This window comes from Acipenser ruthenus, chromosome 5 (genome assembly GCF_902713425.1).
Source record: "Acipenser ruthenus chromosome 5, fAciRut3.2 maternal haplotype, whole genome shotgun sequence".
NCBI classification, from domain to species: Eukaryota; Metazoa; Chordata; class Actinopteri; order Acipenseriformes; family Acipenseridae; genus Acipenser; species Acipenser ruthenus.
In genome coordinates, this window is record NC_081193.1 from 73118949 (window position 1) to 73135980 (window position 17032).

At 34.9% G+C, this 17032-nt stretch overlaps 1 protein-coding gene across 4 annotated transcripts in view; it reads left to right on the top strand.

Moving 5' to 3' along the window:
• LOC117402815 (girdin-like) overlaps positions 1–17032 on the top strand; it is a 73449-nt gene that overhangs the window by 43501 nt on the left and 12916 nt on the right. For all 4 annotated transcript variants that reach the window (XM_059024472.1, XM_034921242.2, XM_059024473.1 and 1 more), the window contains exons 13-26: positions 250–434; positions 1107–1244; positions 1693–2763; positions 3005–3132; positions 3528–3669; positions 6548–6724; positions 7107–7268; positions 10348–10625; positions 11748–11891; positions 12489–12675; positions 13395–13540; positions 13961–14053; positions 14352–14563; positions 15972–16055. In XM_059024472.1, coding sequence (XP_058880455.1) covers positions 250–434; positions 1107–1244; positions 1693–2763; positions 3005–3132; positions 3528–3669; positions 6548–6724; positions 7107–7268; positions 10348–10625; positions 11748–11891; positions 12489–12675; positions 13395–13540; positions 13961–14053; positions 14352–14563; positions 15972–16055 — 3147 coding nt within the window. The remainder of the gene's footprint in view (positions 1–249; positions 435–1106; positions 1245–1692; positions 2764–3004; positions 3133–3527; positions 3670–6547; positions 6725–7106; positions 7269–10347; positions 10626–11747; positions 11892–12488; positions 12676–13394; positions 13541–13960; positions 14054–14351; positions 14564–15971; positions 16056–17032) is intronic.

The window sequence follows — 17032 nt, forward strand, 5'->3', positions numbered from 1 at the left end:
AAATGTACTTCTATTGCACTTGAGGAAGTTTAAGACAATATTTTGAATTTGAAATGTACATATAATACAAAGGTTATTGACTGATTGCTTGTTTTCCAACAGAAAGTTTAAAAAAAGTTTAGTTCTGTTAAATTTAACTACATTTGTATTATTATTTTAGCCAAAAATGTGGTTTATGGCAATAGCACATACCATGAATGCACAATTCAGTGCCAGTTATCCTTTATCAGTTTTTCATTTTGTTTTTAGTGCCTCAAAAATCATTGGGTCATGAAGTTAATGAATTGACTTCAAGCCGATTGCTTAAGCTGGAAATGGAAAACCAGAGCCTTTTAAAAACTGTTGAGAAACTTAGAACTACAACGGATCCTTCAGAAGACAGTAACTCGAGATTCCTGAAAATGGAGAAAGAAAATCAGAGATTAAGCAAAACGGTTACTATCAAGCCTGCATTTTCATTAGTTTAGATGTGTCTTCTCTTTGCAGAAGAATTCTGTTATAAAACTGCATGGTTTCAATGGTTATCCTTTTTATACTTGATTACCCTTAACCAATTACTGACCTAATGTACTGTATTCTAATGTGATAATTGCAGTGGAAAATTGAACTGAATGGTAGTATAGTTGCCAATACAAATCTATTGAATTTGGTGTGTAGCTAGAAATAGTAAAGAACTAAAGCTTAAAAACAACCATCTGGGTTTTTTTTAATATTGTAGTGTAAAAATTCAAGAGTTTTTTCGGTTGCAAAAATATCACCTTTTTGTGGTAAGCAGCTTAGAAATAATTAGTATGCTGCAAGTATTTTTGGTTTTCATCAGCCTTCTATTTATAGCAGCCTTTGTCTTCTTAGGGTGCAATCCATCTAGTGGAGTAAACAGCTGGAACTACAAATCAAATGCCTTCAACCTCCACATATTACCCTGTAGGGGTCCAGTGGATACAGCTGAGAAGCTCAATGTATTTATTATTCAGACTTCAATCAGCACTTTTAGACCAGCCTCTTCCTAATTGTATCTGTCTGTGTATATTTACAGTTAATTGTATATGCTTATAGTCTAGTTTCCTTCATGGTCCTCCCTTTAAACTGTTTTAACTATTTCACAGTTGGAAAGGCTTGAGAATGAAATGAGCATTGAGAAGCAAAGCCTGACAAATGTAGAAAATCTGAGCAACGATCTGACGAAAGAGAAAGCTGAACTTGAAAAGACTATTGAGACCCTTCGAGAAAACTCTGAAAGACAGGTACAAACCCACCATCGGGAATATAATGAATCTTAAGAAGTTTGTTCGTGATAAAGCAACAATAACAAATATTCATAGAAGTTTTAACAAATGAACCATTTCACTGCCATACTGCTTCAATCAGAAAATCAGAAATATTTTTCACACATTCAGTTTATTTCATGTTTACAAACCATTCAATCTGATGTAACATTTTGCTTTGATTATACCCCTTGGGATGCTTTGTTTTTGTTTACAAAAACTCCCATTTTTGGTTTATCACAAAAGCTGTTTCGCAGTAAATGGATGAAGTGACAGATCACCAAATAAGCCAAACACTATTTTAGCCAGGTATGATTGAGTATGAGTATTGAAGTCCTTAACATATATTGCCATTTGAATGCTTTATGAATATAGCCCTACATGGTTACTTAAGAATTAAATTGACAATATTTATTCTGTTTTAAAGGTGAAAGTATTGGAGCAAGAGAATGAGCACTTAAATCAAACCATATCCTCCCTGAGGCAGCGTTCTCAAATAAGTGCAGAGGCAAGAGTAAAGGACATTGAAAAAGAGAACAAAATCCTGCATGAGTCAATTAAAGAGACTAGCAGCAAGCTAAACAAGATGGAGTTTGAAAGGAAACAGCTTCGAAAGGAGCTCGAACATTATAAAGAAAAGGGAGAAAGGGCTGAGGAGCTGGAGAAAGAGGTGCATCGCCTAGAGAGGGAAAATGAACAGCTTCAGAAAAAAATTACAGGCCTAACTATCACCTGTGATAAAGTGGAGGCACTGGAGCAAGAAAATTTGCATTTAGAGGTTGAGAACAGAAAGTTAAAGAAGAAACTGGACAGCTTGAACAATCTCATCTTTCAGTTAGAGACGCTGGAAAAAGAAAACACACAACTTGACGAAGAAAATGTAGAGCTAAGAAGAACAGTAGATTCATTAAAGTCGTCCTGCATTAAGGTGGCACAGCTGGAACTAGAAAACAAAGAGCTGGAAAATGAAAAATGGCAGTTGAAGAAAAGCCTGGATCTGATGAAAGCATCTTCTAAGAAAACAGAACGCTTGGAGGTCAGCTGTCAAGGGCTCGATACAGAAAACCAAAGGCTCCAAAAGGCACTGGAGAACAGCAACAAAAAGATCCAGCAGCTTGAAAGTGAACTCCAGGATGTGGAGACTGAAAACCAAAGCTTGCAAAAAAACCTGGAGGAGCTCAAAATTTCTAGCAAACGTTTAGAGCAGTTAGAAAAAGAGAATAAGATACTGGAGCAAGAAACTTCACAGCTGGAAAAAGACAAAAAACAACTAGAGAAAGAGAACAAGAGGCTTCGACAGCAGGCTGAGATCAGAGACGTCATGCTTGATGAAAACAACCTGAGAATTATCAACCTGGAGAAAGATAATAAGTCGCTCAACAAAGAAATGAATGTTTTCAAAGACTCCTGCGGACGAGTCAAAGACCTTGAAAAGGAAAACAAAGAGCTTGTAAAACAGGCCACAATAGATAAAAAGACGCTATTAACCTTACGAGAGGTAATGTTTTTGCTCAATAAATATAAACGTAAAATAATGGGTCTAACATACAGTACAGTATTTGATTTAGGTAATTTAGAACAGAAATTTTACATGATAATGTGTTCTGTGGCAGATCATTAGGTTTTTTTTCCCATTTTAATATTATTACAATTTTTACTATTTAAATACATACTGTAACAGGTGTAAGTAGGTTTTTAAAAATTAGGTGGGAAAACTAATGAATGAATTGATGTTTTAGGAGCTGGTGAGTGAGAAGCTGAAGACTCAACAAATGAATAATGATCTTGAAAAACTGACACATGAGCTGGAAAAAATAGGATTAAACAAAGAGAGACTCTTAGATGATGAACAAAGTACAGACAACAGGTAAGATAGCTGCTTAAGATAACAAATTAACAAATCACCCTAGATATCCTCTCCAGACTATCAGGTAAACAAGGATGGTTTTCTGCTACTGTAAACAAAGAAGAGCCCTGCCTTTCACTGACATAGCCTTCAGAAAGAACATCTGGCATTCCATTTGTAACTGGCTTGTAAACAATTTGTAATCATCTTTTTGGTGCCTTGGTCCTCCAGTAAAATGAAATAATTATCTGGCTGATAAGACTGAACTAGTTTCACATTAGCTGTCATTTATAATGAAGAGTAAATATCCTTAAGTTAAAATAAGTTAATACTTTACTAATATTTCTTGAGAGGGTGCATTTTGTGAACTAATTGAGGTCATGATTTTTTTTTTTTTTGCTGTAATACCACAACAGTAGGTATAAGCTGCTGGAGTCTAAACTTGAGTCCACGTTGAAAAAGTCTCTTGAAATAAAAGAAGAAAAGATTGCTGCCCTTGAAGCTCGCTTGCAGGAATCTTCAAACCTGAACCAGCAGCTTCGTCAGGAACTCAAAACGGTAAGCTCTTAAACAGAATGCATGATCCAGACACTGCAGGCAGAGGGTATTTGGACTTCAAAATGTGGATCACATCATTGTGCCTTAAAAAAGGGGATACTGAAGTTTTAATATTACTGACAAATATCCTGAACAGTATTAAAATAAAAATCTATAAAATGTATTCTTGTTCTAATACAAACATTAATTGTGTATTACAATAACGTAGTTTAGAGTTGTAAAAATATGTATAGAAGTTGGATCACCAGATAACTATATAACACAGGTTTTTAGGAGTAAATTCATGGTGGTTCTTCACGTCAAAAGCAAAATTCAATTTGATCAAAATTTCTACTTTTATTATCAGTAGTATTTATTTTGCCATTGCTTTTTTGTTTGCGTTGAAAATATATCTATAGATAATACACTAAAGTGTATGCATGCAGGAAATTAAACATTAATTTGGTGCACATAGGAAAGTTTTCAGTCATCAGGTTAAAATACAGTCGGCATTTTAATGAAAGAAGCTGTCTATTACTTCGGTTCATCAATTCTAGCACAAATTATCAGGGGCCCGTTTCTTTAAAGTCCTGTGATTGCGATGAGGTTGCGAGGACACAGGTCGTTGCTTCGTACGTTTCATAAAGCAAAAAAAATTAGTAACTCGGTAATCCACTTTAAAGCCCAGTGAACAATTAAGTAATTACACAATGGCAGGGGTGCAAAGGAAAAACTATTTTGCCAAAGAGATGAAAAGGACAGGCAGAGGAGGAAAACCCAAAGACCTCACAGGGGAGGAAAAAGTTGTCCTCAATATAATTGGTGAAGTAGCTGTTGCTGGTATTGAGAGGACTAGATACAAGCGGGAAAAAAAAGGCAGACAGGAGAGCTCTTCCCCTTTGACCCAACTGTGGAGTAAGTAAACACGTAATTTGTTATCCATTTCAGTAAGCAATAATGGTAATAGATCAATACTAAAAAACTACACAAATTGTTGATAAAATGCATTATTATTATTATTATTATTATTATTATTATTATTATTATTATTATTATTATTACTATTATTATTATTATTATTCTGTGAGGTCTGCGAAGTTTCAGTCATTTCAGTGGCCAAATAGCGCTAACTTTTATTTGTTCAATGGGCAAAATCAAAAAGAAAAATAATTGTGTGAGACATAAATACCATAAAACTTATTTTAAACACCCCAGCATTTATTTACAATATTTACCAGCAGCCCCGGTGCCCTTTGGAGACCAGCGACTATTTGAGACCCAGCGTTTATTATGTATCACTAACATCTTCAAATACTTCAGATGTAATCATGAAGAAGTAGCTAACATAGAACCTTATAGCAATGACATAACTAAATTACAACATTCCAGCAACGTCGTTAAAAGGTTGTGTGTCAGTGGGTATTAGGTAACAGTTTTATTTTATAACAAAATGCCATTGTACTGTATACCCCCCAGTATAAAACGAAAGTTTTTTTTTTTTTTTTTTTTTTTTTTTTAATACATTGGTAAACAAGGATAAGCAAAATGAACAAGCAGAAGAATGGGTCAGAACGAATCTGCATAGAAAAACTCAATTGCATCTACCACTGTTCATAATAAAAACAGTAAAATCCACTAAAGACAGCCCTGTAAATATTGGAACACAAGCGTGTATTACAGTAGGCTTACAGCACAATAAAAAAAAATCTACAAAACATGGTTTTAAAATTAACAATAAAAGCAGTATCAGCTTTATCAAAAAGTATTTTTTTTGTTGTTCACTCTCAAACGTGTACATTGGTAAGCATGGACAAACGATGGAAAATGAACTAGCAAAGCCTCTTCATTGTAAAACAACTGCATTAAATACTGTTAATATGAAAAAAGACAACCCTGTAAATATCGGAAAAGTTTATACTGTAGGCTCACAACACACTCAAAAATGCTTCAAAACTTTCAAATGTAATAACGGCATTAAAAAAACCTTGTGTACCTTAAATTAAGTTTTCATAGTGAGGGTCACTTTCATCGTTGTCACTTGCTCAAGCTCCCTCTCATCTTCCTTAAGTTCAATGTCAGTGACAGTTCCCTGTGCCTTCTTGCGCTTTATGGACAGTAACTGTTTTCCAGATGTGCATGGTTCCCCTTCTTTAAAACAATGTATCTGGTCATCTTCGTGTCCGTCCAGCTCTAGTGAGTCCACAAGCCTTGAATGACTTTTTCACATGATCCACATTTAGCTTATATTATATTATTATTCTTAACCCAGCCAATTGTGGCTGTTGTCTAGCTGTTGTAGGTTTCTGGTGAAAATCAGCAATGTCACAGCCCTGCAAAAGTTTTATGAAACCCAATTTTTTATTTGCGAGGGGCTTACGATTGCGAATCATCGGGCCCCAGTTTTCTCTTCCACATACAGTAATTTGATACAGAAATTTCAAAAGCTGCTTTTGCTTCCGAATGGTTCTGGATGTAATTCGGTTTCCAATAGCACCTAATTGTAGGATATTTTCCGTCTGTCCAGTTAGTATAACCAATTTAATATATATTTTCCTAACAACAAGAAGTACTTAGAGAAATATTCATTACTTGAAAATAAATATTTATTTGGTTACTTAGCAGCAATTTATTACATTAATTTATAAAGCAATTTTCAGAATGTGCTGGCTATAATTCAGAACATCAATCACTGCCCCTCACTACCCTACTAGCTGCACTACCATTCACCCAGTTTGAATAGGTGTTTGAGCATTCATTTGGAGTACTCCAATATGTTTCTATTTGAAATTCACACACTTCCGTATTAGATGTATGTCATACCATCTCATACTGCACACGAGACACACATTTACATTACATGGATGTAATGTATGTAAGTAAGTCTTTCTGTCTGTTTTAGGTTAAAAAGAATTATGAAGCACTTAAGCAGAGAGAGGAAGAGGAACGTACGATGCAGAGTTCTCCACCCAGAGCGGGTGAAGAAACCCACACTGTCAGTAAATGGGAGAAGGAGAGTCATGAAACTACTCGGGAGCTTCTAAAGGTCAAAGACAGGCTAATTGAGGTGGAAAGGAATGTGAGTTCTGTTTAGTGTCCCTTTAAAATCTGCACAGGACTGTTTTATGTACAGTTTTTAGTTTATCAGTTTCTAATGATAATCAGATATTTTATGTTTCGCTTGTGCCTATATCGTTTTTGAAACTTGTTTGCATTATTATTAATAGCAAGTTGTTAATATTGTTTTGTTATTCAAGTGCAATTTCTAAAAAAAAGAGACTTGTAAAAATCCATACTGTGTATCAGAATCACACTTTTACATGTGGGCCAGATATATTGCACTTGTTTATCATATTCCATAAAATGTAAGCTATGTGAAATTATAAAGTTGCTAAATATCTGGTCATGTAAGTTGTTTCTAAAGCTTTTAATTATGTATGTTTTTCTGTTGTATTTGAAAGAATGCTACACTCCAGGCGGAAAAACAGGCCCTGCGGACACAGCTAAAACAGCTGGAAAGCCAGAGTGATAATCTACAAGCGCAGATCCTAGCACTCCAGAGACAAACAGCCACTTTGCAAGAGCATAATACTGCATTACAGACACAGAATGCTAAACTGCAGGTTATTCATCTCTACTCTATTCCTATTCTAGGAACCCATGGAAACTGGAAGTACATTTGGCCCGATTTTACATTTGTCCAAAACGTTTACGAGGAACAAACAATGACTTAGACATTCAGTACTCTATGGCCATCAAATTAACCTTGAGTTGTGGGTTTCTTGCTTTGTAACATTAGAAGTTTTATTCTGCTTTCATAAAAATTGGTTCAAACTGCATTCGGTAATACTTTATTTTCAGTGGCATAAATAGGTATGTAATTGATATTCAGTTAACCAGTTGCTGAAGTTTAGTTACATGTTAATAAATAGTCAATAGATATGACATGCATGTTTGTGTATCTATCATTAGACTGATATATGAGCTCATATGTCATATGTATGTTGAGTAGGTTTTTTAAGACTTGGTTGTTTCCTGCTCCAGTAAAAAAAAAAAGACACACATGGACTGGTATGTAGTGCTAACAATATTATTCTATGAGCTATCCACACTACCTAAATAATGCACATTTAAACCACAATATTGCTATAACCACAATCACATTTTTAAATTGTGATGATCACATGAATAGGGTATTAGTAGCTTTACATACCAGTCTTTTGTACGTTTTTTTTTTTTACTGGACCAGGAAACTATCAAATCTCAAACATACTCAGCATACATATGAAATATGATCTCAAATGGCAGTCTAATGATAGATACACACATGCATGGCATGTCTATTGACTGTTTATTAACATGTAACTAAACTTCAGCAAATGGTGTGGAAAAGAAAAATAATACTGTGGTTGTTTTACATACAAAGTGCAGCGCCCTCTGTTGTCTTTTAGTGATAATGATTCAGTCATAACTAATCTAGTTTCAGTATATTTAACCCAATGATTTTTTTTATATACAGACGTGCTCAAATTTGTTGGTACCCCTCCACAAAAAACGAAGAATGCACAATTTTCTCTGAAATAACTTGAAACTGACAAAAGTAATTGGCATCCACCATTGTTTATTCCATATTTAATAGAAATCAGACTTTGCTTTTGATTTTTTATTCAACATATTATTGTAAATAATAAAACAAATGAAAATGGCATGGACAAAAATGATGGGACCGCTATTCTAATATTTTGTTGCACAACCTTTAGAGGCAATCCCTGCAATCAAACGTTTTCTGTAGCTCTCAATGAGACTTCTGCACCTGTTAACAGGTAGTTTGGCCCACTCTTCCTGAGCAAACTGCTCCAGCTGTCTCAGGTTTGATGCTTGTCAATATGCATTTTAGCAAATTCCAGTCTGGCTTTTTTATGTTTTTCTTTCAAAAGTGGAGTCCTCCTGGGTCTTCTTCCATGGAGCCCACTTTCGCTCAAAAAGTGACGGATGGTGCGATCAGAAACTGACGTACCTTCACCTTGGAGTTCAGCTTGTATCTCTTTGGCAGTTATCCTTGGTTCTTTTTCTACCATTCGCACTATCCTTCTGTTCACTCTGGAGTTGATTTTCCTCTTGCGGCCGCGCCCAGGGAGGTTTGCTACAGTTCCATGGACCTTAAACTTCTTAATAATATTTGCAACTGTTGTCACAGGAACATCAAGCTGCTTGGAGATGGTCTTGTAGCCTTTACCTTTACCATGCTTGTCTATTATTTTCTTTCTGATCTCCTCAGACAACTCTCTCCTTTGTTTTCTCTGGTCCATGTTCAGTGTGGTGCACACAATGATACCAAACAGCACAGTGACTACTTTTCTCCATTTAAATAGGCTGAATGACTGATTACAAGATTGGAGACATGTGTGATACTAATTAAAGAAACTAATTAGTTTGAAATATCACTATAATCCAATTATTTATTATCTTTTCTAAGGGGTACCAACCAATGTGTCCAGGCCATTTTAGAATATCTTTGTAGAATAAGCAATAATTCATCTCTTTTCACAGCTTCTTTGCTTTATTCTATGACATACCAAAGGCATGCAAGTATACATGATAAAATAGCTTTTAATTTCATCACTTTTCAGGAGGAATGAAGCATTATTTCAATGAGCTGTAAGGGTACCAACAAATTTGAGCACGTCTGTATATATCTCTCTCATGCCCCCTGGTTCTACTGTTTTTGTATATTTTTTTATTGATTATAATATATACATTGGGTGTCTCTTATATAGAGTGGTTGAGAAGTGCAAAGAGGTAACAAATCTACACAAAGACGTAGCTGCAACCATGGGGTGGTGACATCAGAGTAAGGGGTGGTAACATCTAAAAAACTGCAGCCGCATGAAAAAAATGCAGGTGAATCATTTAGAAAAATCTGCCGGAAGCTAAATTTTGTGCCAGAAATTACTGGGGGGGGGGGGGTTTGTTTGTTTTTTTTGTGGGGGTAAAGCAAGATTTTGGTGTATGTCGCGACACTTAATTGCAAAGAAAATATAAGAAATATTTTGTTATTCAAACTCAAATTTAAAATTATTATTTCATTAAACGGATTGCTGGTTTAGTTAAGAAGACCCTATTCGTTACAGAATAAATTTCCGAGATATAAATAGGTAAATAGTAAGATAAAACAGAAATATTGCTGCACTGATAATATTGTAAGTGTCGCTGACTCGTAAGTATGGCGACATTCATAAGAACCTTGCTTTACAAAGAAGAAACCCCGTTTCAGTACCCTGGTTGCAGCTTCGTCTCTGTAGATTTGCTATCTCTTTGCACTTGTCGGCCACCATACTTATTGTATGAGAGATATAATTTTGTGCGAGTGGCTGCTAAGATAAGAGACACCCTACACACTGTTTTTTTAACTTTAGAATTGTTCCATGTGTTCTGCGCATGGTATTGGTCGATTTCTTATACATGATTTATTATTTTCTGTAAATAATAAAGGTTTAGTCTACCGGGCTATACAATATAGATTTTGTTAGATACAAAACAAGCACAGAAGGAAGCTAGATTTTCTATAAAATTTTCACAGGTAACATGTGCTTCTGCTGATCATTCCAGGTGCTTGAATGAAAGGTATCCAAGTTAAAAGCATAGATACTGGTTTGTCATTGTACCTAATCAAATTTTGTTTTTTAATTTAATTGTTCACAGGTAGAGAATTCAACTCTAAACTCAAAAAGTGCATCACTGATGACCCAGAACTCGCAGCTTCAGTTTCAGCACTCCACCATTGAAAATGATAATGAATCCCTAATCAAGAAAACACAAGAGTTAAAATCCATGTATGACTTGCTGGTAAAAGATCACGAGAAACTAGAGGCCCTCCATGAACACCAGGCAGCAGAGTATGAATCTCTCATCAATAAACATGGCAGCCTTAAATCGGTCCACAAAAACCTAGAAGTGGAGCACAAGGACCTTGAGGACAGGTATTATATGTTAGCTATTCAATATCTATGGCTCATTACCTCATTTTTTAAGGTATGTCAGAAATACAGAGGACGCCAATTAGGTTTTCATTTTCAAGTGTCTGTTAATCGTAAAGGGGGCTTTAGGGTATAATTAGGGCTTCTGATTTTCGGTTTTAACCAATAAAAAATGATACAACACCCCTGATACAAAAAAAAGGAAATCAATGTATATCTTATAAACACCAGAAAAACACTTGAAATGGTTACTCAATTCATGCTGACTTGACCCTTTTTCCTGTGAAAAAAATTCATAAAATACCTACAAAAAAAAACAACCTTCCAGTGCATTTGGGCAATATCTCTTCTTCCTGACTTGTGTCTCGCATTGATTCGTTCTGAATACTTTAAACCCACCCCAGCTACTGAGTGGCAGCAAATTCCTATATTTCTATTGGAGGATTGTAACACACTTGTAAGATTTAAAACGAGATGTTCTTGCTCGCAAAATTTAAAGCTATATTACAGTACACTAGAGGGAGAAATGTAAAAAAATGCCTAAACACACAAAAACCCCAGAAGAATGTGCCCGCGACCATAAGGATTTCATTGTGGAAGACAGCAAAAAGAAGGTGCAATTGAAGTGTGCAACTACTGTCAAGTTACTATACATATTGAGACAGAAAAAAAACAAACATAACCCAAAACAATAATTTCATACAGTATATAAAAAGCGAAAGCCCTGAAAAAAACCATTTATAAATAAAATAGCTATAAATAAGCACCGAAAAATGTAATTAATAAAAACTGAAAAACAGAAGCCTTAGGTATGATGGATTCTTTTAGCAAATCATATGGTTAAGTAATTTGAATATTTTGTGACTTAGTGAAATTATTTGACAGTTCTGTCATGTAATGCCTTTCAGTCCCATTGGATTGTTTTTAACTTCCGTATCTTTCTACTTTGAAAAATAAAAAATAAAAAATGTATTAGCTTTAGGGTGATATTTACTAACATGATGTGATTTTGATGAAATATTATTGAGTTAATAATGTAATTAGACAGTAATTCCTGCAACTAGCAAAACATGCTAAACTAACCAAAAGCCTATTGAGTTATTAACACAATATACTCGTCCATAGGTACAATCAGCTATTGAAGCAAAAGACCCAGTTGGAAGACCTTGAGAAAGTCTTGAAAGCAGAGCAGGAGAAAATGCTCTTAGAAAAGAAAAACCATGAAATTACAGCTGCAGAGTATCAGAAGCTGCGTGATGAAAATGACAAGTAAGTATTGAAAATAAACATGCTCTGTAAATCAATTCCTATGTGTATGTGGTATGTTACTGTACGTCAATATAAAAATAGATTAGAGCTGACCCTTGCGTAATTTTATATTTGTGGTGGTTTTAACATAACCTGCTGGCCGGCTTTAGAATAATTAAGTAGAAAATAGTATTGAAAGCAAAAGTCAAATTATCGGAGGGCTTTTTCATAAACATGTTTCCAACAGTCAGGAAAAAGTTACCCTGACTAATTTATGAAAAACAGGATCCTCTTTTACAAAAACAGTACCAGGATAATGGTATGCACAATAGCTCTAAAGCTATAAGAGGTAGTGTCAAAAAACAAAGCAGATCCTGATTTGAAAATCTTGGCAGAATACTTTTACTAAACCCAGCCCTCATTTTAATAGGCCACAGTTGGAGGTCAGACAACCAAGGATGAGACAGGAATAAATGCACTGCATTTAAATGTCAATTGCTGTAATCATACTATTTGCATGCACCATCTGGGAAATACATGCTATATGATTTTGTACATAAAAGTATGTCCCATGCTGTATTGATGTAATCCTTATTACAATTGTCTTTATCTTTGAAGGCTGAATCAAACACACTGCCAATTACTGAAAGAGAATGAAGGACTGCAGGCTGACCACAAGAATATTAAAAGTTTACTGAATAGTGCAACGCTTGAGCAAACTCGACTGGAAGCAGAATTTTCCAAGTTAAAGGAACAGTATCAGCAGCTAGATATTACATACACCAAACTGAACAATCAGTGTGAGGTATTGCAGAGTTTTAATATGAATGGGTTTAATATCTAAATTATTAAATGTGTGCTTTAATTTTATGCAGGAGTATTTTTTCACATCAATATTAAACTTTATTGTGAACAGTATTACTAAGGTGAAATACAGTCTTATCACTGATTAGCACTAGTAATATTATCTATGCCCTGCTCTAAATCAAGATTATTTGCTTGTAGTTTTTTTTACTTCAATTTGCAATGTTTTTTTTAAAGACAACACTATAGATGTTGATGCTGGTTCCTGGTGCTGTACATAATCATATTTTGCAGTTCAAACTCACAATGATATAGCTGTAATCAGATCATGTGACCTACAGAAAAGGTGCCAGGATCAAACAGTTTATCTTTAGCACTTTATTTGAAATATTTGTATATGCTGAATTGACGTATATAAACAAGTGATAAAACGACATACTCATGACACAAAAAGGAGTGCATTTTAAAGCATTGGTTAGCACTCCTTCAATATGATTTATTTCTGGATCTTTAATGATAATGATTAAAGACTGTTGATATGATTGTATTAAAACACATTAGTTTCATCTGGGTTTTAGCATCAAATGTCTTTTAAAATTGAATTTTGTTAGCAAGCACTCTTCAGACTATGCTGATCTAATTGTATTATTATCCTGTTTAAACAAAGAACACAATATCTGCATTTATTTTAAAAAATAATTATTTTTATTTTTCCCACAGTTGCTGAGTCAGCTAAAGGGGAATCTGGAAGAAGAAAACAGACATCTATTAGATCAAATCCAGACCCTGATGCTGCAGAATAGAACCCTGCTGGATCAAACTATGGAAAGCAAGGATCTGTTTATTGTAGAACAGAGACAGTACATGTATGTAGAATGTAATACTAGTAATTGCCATCACTTTGTTTTGGTAGGGCACCCTGCTCCATCAGTCAGCAAACCCTGGAAAGGATTTTTTTTTTCAATACATGTGAAAGACACATTGAAATAAAAGCCATTTGCCTTAAACTTCCTCAGATGCTCTATTTATTGAGATTTCACAGTATTTACAAGCTGTACAAAGTGTTGGACCACCTCTGCTGGTTTGTAGTGCTTGGGGTGGGATATTTGTTGCCTCTTTTACCCAACCCTGACCGTTTGCTTACTAAATATCTTGGTATCCCTGAGTTGGTAGTAAACGGAGGTTATTAAAATCTTTAAATAGCAGTTTCTCACTTACATTCTAGTGTATTAAAATACAAAGATTTTCATTGTAGTTCAATACTGAGGCAGTGTATGTTTTTCCAGAGACAAGCTAAATGAGCTCAGGAGGCAGAAAGAGAAGCTGGAAGAGAAGATCATGGACCAGTACAAATTTCATGACCCTTCTCCCCCAAGGAGGTAATTATATAAAATATAGTGACTACTTTACATTAACATATAGTGAATAGTGAAGCTGTTTATGCTTTTTTATCTCAGATATTTGCATAACAAGATTTGACTTGCTCTATGTATTTTTGTTTTATCATAGTCATAGTCAACAATCATATATTATTTTAGTGCCAGTTTGAGATGTTTAGCAGGATAAGCTCCACGGCATGCTGAATGAATGCCATAAAGGACGCAGATGTGTGTTTTGATAAGCATGTTCTCTAAATGTACCATTCTTCTAATGGATCTATGACATGTTTTATTCCAGAAGGGGTAACTGGATCACCCTGAAGATGAAAAAATTGATAAAACCCAAAAATCGTGAACGCATTAAGTCTCTGACCCTCACACCGTCACAGTCTGAATCAAGTGACGGATTCCTGAACTTACCCCAGCAAGACAGTCAGGATAGCTCCTCGGTGGGATCCGGCTCCAATTCCCTTGATGACAGTCTGTCTTTTGGGAATAAGAAAAGCAGCAGTGAGTATTAGCAGGAAGTGGGCTTTAGAAGTATTTAAATAGGGCTTTTACATAGTATGTTATGAGTTATGGAACAACTCCCAGCTAAACAGAAACAAATAATGAAAGGGAAAGGGCCTCATTCTAATTATTTGTTCATGCTGCTTAAATGTATTGTCGTTTGTTATGTAGACAGAATTCTTTCTGTGGTTGTTTATTGGAAGAAATTAAGATTCAACATGTTCATCTGCATACACGTGAATGGTATGTAAATTTTAGTGCTGAAATACTCATATGTGGGTGGCAGTTCAAATCGAAGCAGAAAAGCTGATAAATGCACATTTAACTTTTTTATATATGTGAATGAGTTGTGATTCATCATTGTTAAGATGTTCTCTGTATTAAAAGGTGAAATCCACTTGTCAAATTTGGCATACACCTCTTACCTATTAAAAGATACCTCACTGAACAAAAAGCCTTTTCGTAATATATGATACTGAATTTTGCACAATATAAACATTTGGTTAAAGTTTATTTTTATTTTTATTTTATTAAACAGTATAGGACAGTGATGGTTTTCTCATTCTTGTTTAATAAAAAATATATTTATCAAGCTATTGTAGTAAACCAGGGAATCCTGTAGTAATCACTCCCCATAGTAAAAAGATCAGAAGTAGAAGAAGATGATAGAGGGACAGTGAAAACATGCATTAAACAGCAAACCTCTTCGAATGGATATCCATCACCACTGACCACATTATCTATTGAGGTGCAAGACAAAAAGTAACCAGTAGCTTAAACAATAAATAAACCCATTTATAGCTGCCGATGATATACTGTCACTCACAAATCCTCAGCATGCTAATGAGCCAGCAGATTACCACTAAAACCTTTGGAAACAATACTTTTAAACGCACTATCCCTCAACCTATGAATTTGAAAAATCTCTGCCATTGGCAGAATCCATTGGTGGACGGTATCAAACCCCCATTTCACCTAGTCTCAGGACCCCACAGGAAAGGCATTTCTCTCCTTCCACAGATACATTTCTAAAGGGAAGGCTAGTTTGCTACAATATGTTGTATTTTGAACAATAAAACATGATCTCCACTGTATAAAAACACACTACATTTTACACCAAAATATAACACTTTGCTTTCCAGTTGAAATGCACCATTTAATATCTTTTGCATCCGTCCTGTCTTGTGAAATGTTCTGTAGAGCAGTTTCATCCACTGTTACTGTACCTTTCACAGCCATTCCACTGAGCAGTATGTTTGTGGTAGTTAAGCATGAACAGCTGAAACTGAAAATGCACTGGTTTCTGTACTTAGTTTCAGCATTTGTTAACTTCCATCTGTTTTCTCCTCCCTCTTTTCTATATTTTCATTTCCCTATTTCTGTTTTGCTACATGTTCTGACATAAAAGTGGCTGCACTGAAAAGGTTGCCGTTCATGAGGAACAGACCCAAGGAAAAAGACAAAATGAAGGCTATCTACCGTCGTTCCATGTGTAAGAATTTCTGATAGTTTCGCTGCCTTCTAGTGGCTGCACTGAATCCCTTTACTAATTTATACTAATTTCTCTTGGATCCCTGTCTTCACTGTGTAAGGTGCTAGATGGCCTGGTGAATTTATAATATGGAAATAAGGTGGCACCATCTATTTGAAAAAGTATACAGTATTTGGGACACATTGAACTAAAAGTATTACCACGTAAACCAAAAAATAAACAACTTGGCAAATGTAGTGATATCATGCACATTGACCTATATTTTGTTATACAGTCAACTCTCGATTATCCAGGGTAATAGAAGAGAGGGCTGTCCCCGATAAAAACAAAACCATGGATATTGCAAAACCTATACAGTAGACTGTACTTTGTAGTTTCTTAAAGTAGTCGGTCATCCTTGATTTTTTGATTGACAAACTGCTTCTAGAATCAGAGGTACTCACATATGAAATCAACTCTTCCTTTTTAAAACCTGAACAGTCTGTTCATCAATTCCATATTCCACTGAAAGTTGTTTTACAGTACTTCCTTTTTCCAGTTTCTCAGTGATTTCCAGTTTTTCTTGAATTGTTAAAATCACGCGTTTAGGTTTATTTGCCAACATGTTTGCAGTCACAATGGCACTGAGTCACTGACCTAATAACGGAACCTGTATATGTGTAAAAAAATGCGTACTGAACACTATACCTGTATTTTTCTTCCATTTTTGCAAGCATGGTTAATCCGCAACCCGGATAATCCGTCCACAGATAATTGAGACTTGACTGTATACGTGCACATACAGTAGAAGTAAAGACACATTGTTGGTCAAAAGGCTGTTTTAATTACTAATGCTTTATAAATATAGTTATACTGAAATTATGTGTCATTTTTAAAGTAGGAATAACATACCACAGAGATTATTTATTATAGTTGTATATCTTTATGAAAAGGCACCATCTTTTAAATTAAGCATTTAGTTTAAGCAGATAATAGAT